At 63.1% G+C, this 8,744-nt stretch overlaps 1 protein-coding gene across 5 annotated transcripts in view; it reads left to right on the top strand.

Annotated features, from left to right (window-relative positions):
• The window catches only part of TRAPPC12 (trafficking protein particle complex 12), a 39,288-nt gene that overhangs the window by 19,065 nt on the left and 11,479 nt on the right, over window positions 1-8,744 (top strand). For all 5 annotated transcript variants that reach the window (XM_023520082.1, XM_011374420.2, XM_023520083.1 and 2 more), the window contains 2 exons: window positions 4,205-4,317; window positions 8,638-8,710. In XM_023520082.1, the coding sequence (XP_023375850.1) occupies window positions 4,205-4,317; window positions 8,638-8,710 (186 nt within the window). The remainder of the gene's footprint in view (window positions 1-4,204; window positions 4,318-8,637; window positions 8,711-8,744) is intronic.

Genomic DNA, 8,744 nt, shown 5'->3' with positions numbered 1-8,744 from the left:
CGGCGAGCCCAGCAGGTGCTGGTGTGGAGTGCAGAGCGGTTTGGAGGGGCTTCGTGCGGGTGGCTCCGTCCTGGACCCCACTTACAAAGAACAGCTGTGTTTCCCTTCAGCGTGGAAAAGAAAAAAGCCAGCGTTTCTTCCTCCTCTGCCCGAGTATAGCCGACCCCCCCTCACGTGATGACCTTCGTGGGCAGAAAGCTGTCCCTCCGCGGGGCCTGGGGACCGGCAGCTGATGCTGGTAGGTGTTGTGCCCGCTGCTGGCAGAAACTCAGAGCTGTTGAGCACCCCGTCCGCCTCTTGACGCCTTAAGGCGCCCTGCGCACGACAGCTCCAGCCCCTTCTGTCGAGGTCCCCGTGAGTCATCGTCAGGAGACGCGTCGTGCGCCGGCTCTGGGGGCCGAGCGGGACTAGGAGCCGTTCTTCCCTGCAGCGCCACCCGACTCCAGCCCCAACACCCTGTGCGCCGAAGCCGCGGTCGCAGCCGGGGCCGTGGCGCCTATGGCCGGCCGCACTCGTCACTCAGCCCTGAGGACCGGTCTGATGGAGCTGACCGGAGCTGCCTGTGGAGTGAGGAGCAAGTCCTCATGCGCAGGCGTGGAAGCCCCCGTCAGCCTTCCCTCGACCTCGGGGACACCCCACCCTAGGGACGAGCAGACCGGAAAGGTGCGGGTGCCCCTGGAGCAGGGAGGGGGAGCAGGCAGCGGCCGGGCACCGTCAGGCAGTGAGATTTGCAGTGAGCGTGAATCCCACACGTCGCTCAGCGGGAACGTGCACACGTTCATCCGCAGCGGCGTGGGGGTGCTTACGCGTTTTCTTCTCGTTCCGTGGAGTAACACGGAAAACGTAAGGTTTTGATTCGTTCGTTTCATTTCAGTTCGTAGTATATAAGCAAACAAGTCATTAAAATGCGCTTTAAAAAGGAAGCTATAATGATGCCAACAAATACGTTTTATGAATGAGCTTTAATACGTTTTATTTAAATATCGGGCATCATTTCATCCCTTGAGAGCATTCATGAGATGATGTAATGGATCCGAGTGAACATCACGGTGGTTTTTATTTGGCATCCGAGAAAGAAACAGTGTTGTGGTCTTACGTGTTTCTCTGGTACTCAACCCTTTCGTCCTCTCCCAGGACAGAGAGTGAGCTCCCTCTGCCCCGCAGAGCGACGGCCCTGAGCGCTGAGCAGAGGGCCGACTCGGTCGCTGAGCTCGGGGGTCCGAGGTGTGCGGCTTCCTCGTGCCCGCCTCCGTCCCCCCGTCCTCGGCTCCCTTCCCGCCCGTTTCTTGCCTCTTCCCGCACGCTGGGTCGGCATCCGGCTTGTGCTCAGACTCCACTCGTGGGGTGAGAAGGCTTGTGCCCAGGTCCCGGATTGAGAAGCCGGCGGTGCCCGAACCTCCTCCTCAACCTGAAGTCCAGCATGACCCTACGGGACTCACCGAAGATTTGATACTTGGGTGACACTTGGCCGCCCAGCGCTCCACGTGTAATCGCCACGCGGCTCAGGAAGCAGAGCATCAGGGCAGGTCGTGTGGGTGGAAGATGTCGGGCAGCACGAGGGGAAGTGGGGCCTCGTCGCACAGCCCAGGGGGCCCCCAGCCCTCTCTGGAGCCACTGCCTCCCGCCTCTGGGGCGGAGGGCACGTGACACTGTCCACTCCCGAGGCCGTGAGTGCTTCTGGCCGTCTTTCCTGCTGACAGCTTCAAAATTACTGTGCTCGGGGCTTCACCAAACGCCACACGTCGCTTCCTGTCGAGAGCCTGTCTTCCCGAGCCGGGAGTAGCCTCGCTCTGATTTGCGTTCCGTTAAATTATTTTTTATTTTTGTGATGGCCGCTCTGGGACAGAGTGCTTCTCCCCACAGGGCTCGTGCTGACATCGCCAGGCGGTGCACCGTGTCGTCTGACACCTTGTGTGCTGTGCACGTTCATCACGTTGGGGAACCCGTGTTGATACGTCTCTAGCAAACGTCTGTGGTTCACATTCAGGGTCTCTCTGTGTTGCACATGTTCGTCATGTGTTTATCTTCAAAACAACGAAGCGTCCGTTCGGGTACAGTTAACGTGTCCATCCCTGACGGAGGTAACTTCAGCCTCTCGTGGCACAGGGAGATCCTCCCAGCCCCCAGCACCTCCCCCTGCGTCTCGTTTGGCATTCTCATTCGGTTCAAAAGAGAGTGTTCTAATTATTTTCAGCGCATCGTTTGAGAAATGCAGGCCTCTTCTAATTCTAAATTCAGATTTTTGTGTTTAAATTATTAGAACTCTAATGATCTGTCTGAAATCTTATTTCAGACCTCGATCCTTCTGGATCGCCAAATCAAACTGAAATTGATGAGACAAACACTTTAATCGGACGCTTACTCTGCTCCCCTCGCCCCTCGGTGTGAGCAAAGGTGGTGTGTCGCTGGGCCCCGAGTCCTCTCTGCCCTCCCTCCACAGTCATGAAATGCACACTTCTAGGTTTGGGAACTTGTAGTGACACGTGACCACATACGATGGTTGACAGGTAAACGCCCCAATTCCAGCGCCCTGTTTCCCGTGTCAGACGCAGCCTCTCGGTTAACGTGCTGGGATCAGGCTGGAGGTCCAGGCCACTGCTCAGCACCAGGGACACAGCCTCCGTCCTGAGAAGCATGCTTTCCCCAAGAAGAGAAGGCCGTCAGCCCCTCTGCTCACCGTTGTCATGGGCTTGACTTCCAGTCTTTCCTTAGAAAAGATCGTTAAAGGCACGGAAAGCTCAGTTTGGAGTCCCTTTTCGCCATCAGAGGCATAGCCAGAGGCCCGTCCCGGCCTGTCCTGTGTCCCACACAGATGCCCTGCAGCGACGCGGCCTGGCTTCTGCCTCCTGCCCGTGTCAGGCGCGGCCACCGCACACTCGTGCGGGGTGGTGTGCCCCCGGCCTGGTCCTGCGCTTTCCTCCTTGCTCCGGGTCCCAGGGACACCCCCGAGCTGCCGTTTAAATGCGTCGTGCAGGACACGCGGCTCCAGGCCTTGCCCCGACCGTTCTGATTCACAAAGGCACCATTGAGGAGACGCTGGTTTCCAGAGGCGCAACGCTGTGTTCTGTGCCAGGCACAGTCGCCCACGGTCCTGTGTCCCGAGATCCAGCAGTGAAAGGAGGGACACCGACACGTGCAGAGCAGTCACCCCAGCAGAGAACCCGTATAACTCGAAAGCGAGACAGAAATGCCAGGCCAGCCCCTTTGAACGTGGGCCTCGAGGGAGACGGAGCGGCCCAGGGAGGGCGCGGTCCACCCAGCACACAGGCGGCCGGAGGCCCAGGCGTCGGCACGGCACAGAGCAGCTCAGCCCCTGCTGAAGGAAGTGGCGGACCCCACTAGCGTGACGTTTCCCTGCCGTCCTTTCGTTTGTCACCGCCCTGTGCGTAGGCCCGGCTCAGGCCGACGCCTCCCGTCTGACCTCGCGGTGGCAGCGGGTTCACGGCACCGCAGGGCCACGAGGGACCGTGTGAATGAGTTCCGCGGGAGCGTCTTCGTCGCGTGCTTTCTAAACGCTTGTTGGGGACGCTTCTCTAGCGCTTAGACCAGCCGGGGCCTTGGCAGGTCGTGACTACGTGGCATCTGCCGGAAGAACGGACCCACGAGGAAGCTTTGTTCCCGCGGGGTCTGACCAGCGCTGTTCCGAGGCGCGTCCCTGCAGGAGAGGGCGAGGGGCTCCTCGTGAGCTCGAGGCTCCTCGGCAGCAAGGGTCTCACTTCCAGGTGACTCGGACACGGGGAGGCGAGGGCTCCCAGACCCGAGAGAGGCAGTGTGAGGTGCTGCTGTGTCACTCATCTGTGGTTCCCACACGGATGAGACGCAGCTGCAGGAACAGCAGACGCCCCGTCTCCTGGTGATTATCCAGACCAGCGATCCCCAACCTTTGTGGCACCAGGGACCGGTGCTCCTATGAGCACCTAACGCCTGATGGTCAGGTGGGGCCGAGGCGGTGATGCTGGCGCTGGGGAGCAGCTGCTGACGCAGACGAAGCTGTGCTCGCTGGCCCGCCGCCCACCTGCCGCTGCCCGGGGCTTGGGGGCCCCTGATCTGGACCATACGCACATCCGGCTCCGCGGAGAGCTGCAGTGCGCACTCCACGGCACTGCTGCCATCTTTGCCGGGAGGGAAGCCAAGGGGCCTGGCGTCCCTGGGCTGGCGGGGTGCGCGCGGCCGACGGCTCACCCGGCTCTGGCTTCCATTGCAGGCTCCATGGTGCCCTTCTCCATGCGGGTCCTCCATGCCGAGCTGCAGCAGCACCTGGGCCACCCCCAGGAGTCACTGGACCGGCTGCACGGGCTGAAGGCCGTCTGCAGCAAGGTAGGCCGGCGCCGGGCGGCCCGCTCCCCGCCTCCCCCCGCCCCCCTCCCTCGCAGGGGCTCTGCGTGACCCCACCCACCCCTCCCCAGCGTCCACCGCCACCGCTTCCTTTCTCGAAAGACGGGGGACCCGACCCCTCGTAAGCATGGCATTCAGCCTCCTCGCTGGAATTATCCTGGGCGGCCGCGGATGGTTTTGGCAGCACCCGCGTCCTGGGTCCCTCCCTCGGTGTCACTGGGAGGTGCAGCAGGCTGGCTTCCTCTGGCTTCCTCTGGCTTCCTGCTGTGTGGCAGCCGCGCTGAGCCTGCGTCCAGGCCGCCGGTGAGGCCGTGGCACACGCCAGGCCGCCACGGCTCCTGCCAGTTCTGTGAGCATCTGCCTGGCGCCAGACAGGGGCATGGGGCAGCGTTTAAAGAGGACGATTTAAAATGCTCCAGAGTCAAAGCAGTGACGCTGCGTCACGACAGCCGCCCCTTGTGAGGCTGACGCTGAAGCGGTTCCTGAGTTATCCGTGGTCGTGAAGTAAGTTTCGTGGAAGGCAGCAAACCTGCGTCAGCAGAAGACCGGGTCGTTCTCTTAGTGCTGTTAGGGAAAAGCGAGGCTCAGAGTCTCCCGGCTTCGCCCCAGCGGGCGCTCATCCTGTGACTCAGTGGTCAGTACCCCAGTTTGCCGAGGAGAAGAGATGCAGAGAGGCCGACGAGCTCGCTCAGTGTCACACGCCTGGCTCTGCGGTCCACGCCCTTGTATTTATGGATGGGGCGTTGGTCGATGACGCTGTGAGTCTCGGGCACAGCGCTGTCATCTGGTGTCTGTGTCCTTCACCGTGTGCTCCCCTCGCGCTGCCACGCGTGGACCCCTGGACCCCTGGACCCCGTGCGCCCTCAGCTGAGACCGCTCCTGGGTGGTCGGAGCTGTTTCCTGCACCCTCCGGTGCACTTGGCACGCCCGCCCCCAAGTGCAAACGCAGTCCTCCGAACTCGGCGTGCCGACGGGTCAGGCGGGTGACAAGGTGGCAGCGGCGAGGCTCGCCGTCAGCACGCGTTCGGTGCCCACACCGTATCGGGTTCTGGGCTCCACACCCCCGTCATCACCCCCCCCAGTGCTCACCACAGCTCTGCGAGGCGCTGGTGCCCCACCGCCAGACGCGGACACAGCCTCGGGCTCCATGCCACCAGGGCATGGCCGCGGAGGAGGAGGAGCCTGGACCACACACCGCCCTGTGGAGTCCAGCCTTCTGCCCTCCCTCTCCCCCGCACGGCGCGTCCCCTGAGGCCTCGGGCCGTGGCGCTGGAAGCCTGGGTCCTGCAGCTCGCCTTGGCCGTGCCGGGACGGTGTGCCCACTGCACTGCCTCTGCCGGAAGTCGGTCTCAGGCAGGACAGGGGCGGCAGACTCGTCCCTGCGGACGGAGCCCTGTGGGCAGGAAACGAGTCGAGAGCCGCCCGTCAGTCCCTCCTCCCACAGTTTCCCTCCCTCGACCTGCACCCCATCCCCACCTGCCTGACCCACAGGTGGCGGCATTGAACTTCAGTCCTGGGTGCGTAGGCATGACTGCCTGATGACATCTGGTGGTGGACGTTGAGCCAAGCCACTCCAGACCACCCCCTCGAGTGTTTCAGGGGACTGGAACAGGCAAGAGGCCGGCGCTGGTGCTGCTCTCAGTGGCCGCCGACTGGCCACCAGCCTATACGTTGCTCTAAGGTGCTTAATTCAAGGGCAGTCTGCAAAGCTGGGGCCGTTTCCAGAAAGAGTGGTCACTTGGCCCTTATCTGCCCACCCGTCCCGCCGTTCACACTGCCCGTGTGGTGCCCGCTGCTGGTCCCCAAGGCGGCTTTTCCAGGCTGGAGGTCAGGAGTGGCGGCGTCAGACTGGGGAGGGGACGTGGCTCCGTCCTTCAGTGGAAGGCCATCGGGTCTCCTGGGACGTGCCCACACTCACCCCAACTCAGTGTCCTGAGCCCCCGCCGGGTCGTCTCAGCATGGGTTTCTCAGGTGGAAAGAAGCCACCTTCGGTGGCAGCCAGAGCGGGGTGTGGGAGGGGCCCGGGGACAGCTGGGGGTCGGTGTGGGCAGAACATTCGCCACCGGCATACTCAGCCCTGTCAGGTGTCAGGCCAGCGTTCTCCGCAGCCTTGAGCCCTGTCACCGGCTTCGTGGGGGACGTGCCGACGTAGGGGTCTCCCGCTTTCCAATCTGTGTCCTCACCGGGACGCGGCCATCCAGGTCCAGGTGGGGAGGTGTCTGGTGGGGTTCCCACATGCGTCGCAGCCCCAGGCCGTGAGATGGGACGTGTGTAAGGCTCAGTACGGACTTTCAGAGGCCGCCTGCGGAGTTCTGATCACCACGTGACCTGCACACTCAAGCGGAAACGCGCTGGTGCGTTAGCGGTGTGGGTGACGGAGTTAAAGGTCATTTTGTTATTTCCAAGTCTTGTCCGCTGTGTGTGTTAGCTTTGTGATCAGGCTTTTCTTCTTATTGAGAAAAAGCAGATGAGGACTGTGGGGTAAAGGACAGGTACAGCCAGGGCTGGGTGCAGCTGGTGGCGTGAGCGGGCGGCCGAGCCCGTTGAGTGCCGGTTCCCTGTGTGGCAGCCAGCGGGAGCGCTTGGCGCCCGCAGACCATTTCCCGACGTGTACAGTCGCCGCAGTGGCGAGTCAGTGTGTTCAGCGTGAAGCCCTGGTGGAGGGACGCTGCGGGTGTGCCTGGGGCACAGTGTTAGCGGGCGTCGCTCACAATCTTTATTAGGTCGCCCAGGGACTGGGTTTCTCTGGCGTCTGAGTCAGTGGGTGACGAGTAAGAACCGTTCGGGGAATTCGTTCAGGTGTAATGGGGCCGAGGACAGTGAAACGCGCCCCACTGAAAGTGCCCGTCCCGTGCACGTGACGGTCACGGCAGAGCCGCGGACGCCGCCCCGTCTGGCCTGCTTCTCTGGCTTCGGCCTAGAGCCTGGTACGGGGAGTGTTGAGTGTCCCTTAGGTGGCTTGGAAAACCTCTTTCTCAAACGTCCCCCAGGAGACTGGTGGGGTCGGGAAGGCCCCAGGACTTAGCAGAGAAATCTGAGCCGCTCTTGGGCAGACCCGCCTCACCCGTGTCTGGAGTCGAGGGCGCTAGCGAATCCTCAGGGCCTTGGACTTGGGCCGGCCCCCGTGGTCTGTACGCTGGGTGCCTCTGCATAAACTCTGCTCCTCAGCCTCTGGAGCTGACCTATGGCCGTGGCGCCCAGGTCGCCGTGGCGCTCAGGTCGCCGTGGCGCTGGTGCTGCCTGGAGCTTTTCGGGAGAGCAGAGCGCGGGGCACACAGCGGGCGTGTGGGATCGAGCTGCAGCTCCCAGGCACACGCGCACATCAGCTTCCACGATTTCTGGGACGGGCATAAACGTGGCACTCCTCGTGGGCTGCCGAACTTTGCTGGGAACCCAGAATGTCGGTAACCCATCTGCCCAGGCGTCCGTAACCCGTCAGAACGCCCGCCCCCCCTGCCCCGGCGACCGCACAGAATTCAGAGCGTGGGTTTCGCTCGCTCTGGATGTGAGTTGGCTGCCAGTTGCCTCTCAACACCCTGCTCGAGATGAGGCGGCTTCGGTTCTGTGTGCGGTCGGGCAGGTGGGGTGCTCGCTCAAGGTGTGCGATTTTGTCCGCAGCCAAAACCCAGCCCCGTGTGACTTCTGCACCATTGGCCTCCCCTCCCCTGCCGTCCAGAACACCGATGGTCGTCCGCATTGCTGCAGCGACGCTGGCTGCCCAGACCTGTGCAAGCCGCGCCCGGTCCCCGGTGGTGGGGCTGAGGCTCACCGTCCGCTGACACGGAACAGGGCTGTCCAGAGCCATGTCCCAGCCCCGGGCCGCTGCTCCCGGCCGCTCCCGGCCCCTCCCCATTGTGTGCTCTGTGGAACCACAGAACCGCCACTGGCAGCACTGCAGCCGCGGTCAGATACCAGCTCTTCCTGAGATGCCACCTCCCCCGCCCCTTCAGCCAGGCTGGAGACGGCAGGCGGCCCGGAGGCCGTCAGTGCGTGGGGAGGGTCTGCAGGCTCAGGCAGAGGCGGGCACTGACTTCGCCCTCACGATGTTCGCAGTCAGCGTCCGCCGCCCTGAGTCACCCGAGCTCTTTGCTTGTGGCTGGTTGTGCTCTCAGACCCCACGTCCTGCCCTCCGGCCCCAGCGACTCACAGCCTGGGCGGCCGCCCTCTGCAGTGTGTGTCTGTGTGGGTGCCACGCCCCTGGGCAGATCGGCTCCCCTCAGAGAAAGCTGTTCCCTGCACCGCCTCACCACCAGCCTAAAGCAAACCCGTTTGCGTGACGTCGGTCTTGGTCTCACCCCGCAGATCCTCGCGCGTTTGGAGCAAGGCTTGGCGGAGGACGGCAGTGCGGGCACCATCACGCCAGAGAACAGGCAAGGTCGGTGGCCACTCGCGGAAGGGCCGTCCGGTCC

Source organism: Pteropus vampyrus, unplaced genomic scaffold, assembly GCF_000151845.1.
Source record: "Pteropus vampyrus isolate Shadow unplaced genomic scaffold, Pvam_2.0 Scaffold246, whole genome shotgun sequence".
In the NCBI taxonomy this organism is placed as follows: Eukaryota; Metazoa; Chordata; class Mammalia; order Chiroptera; family Pteropodidae; genus Pteropus; species Pteropus vampyrus.
The sequence above is the reverse complement of the archived record's forward strand: the minus strand, read 5'-3'. Positions and strand labels throughout refer to the sequence as shown.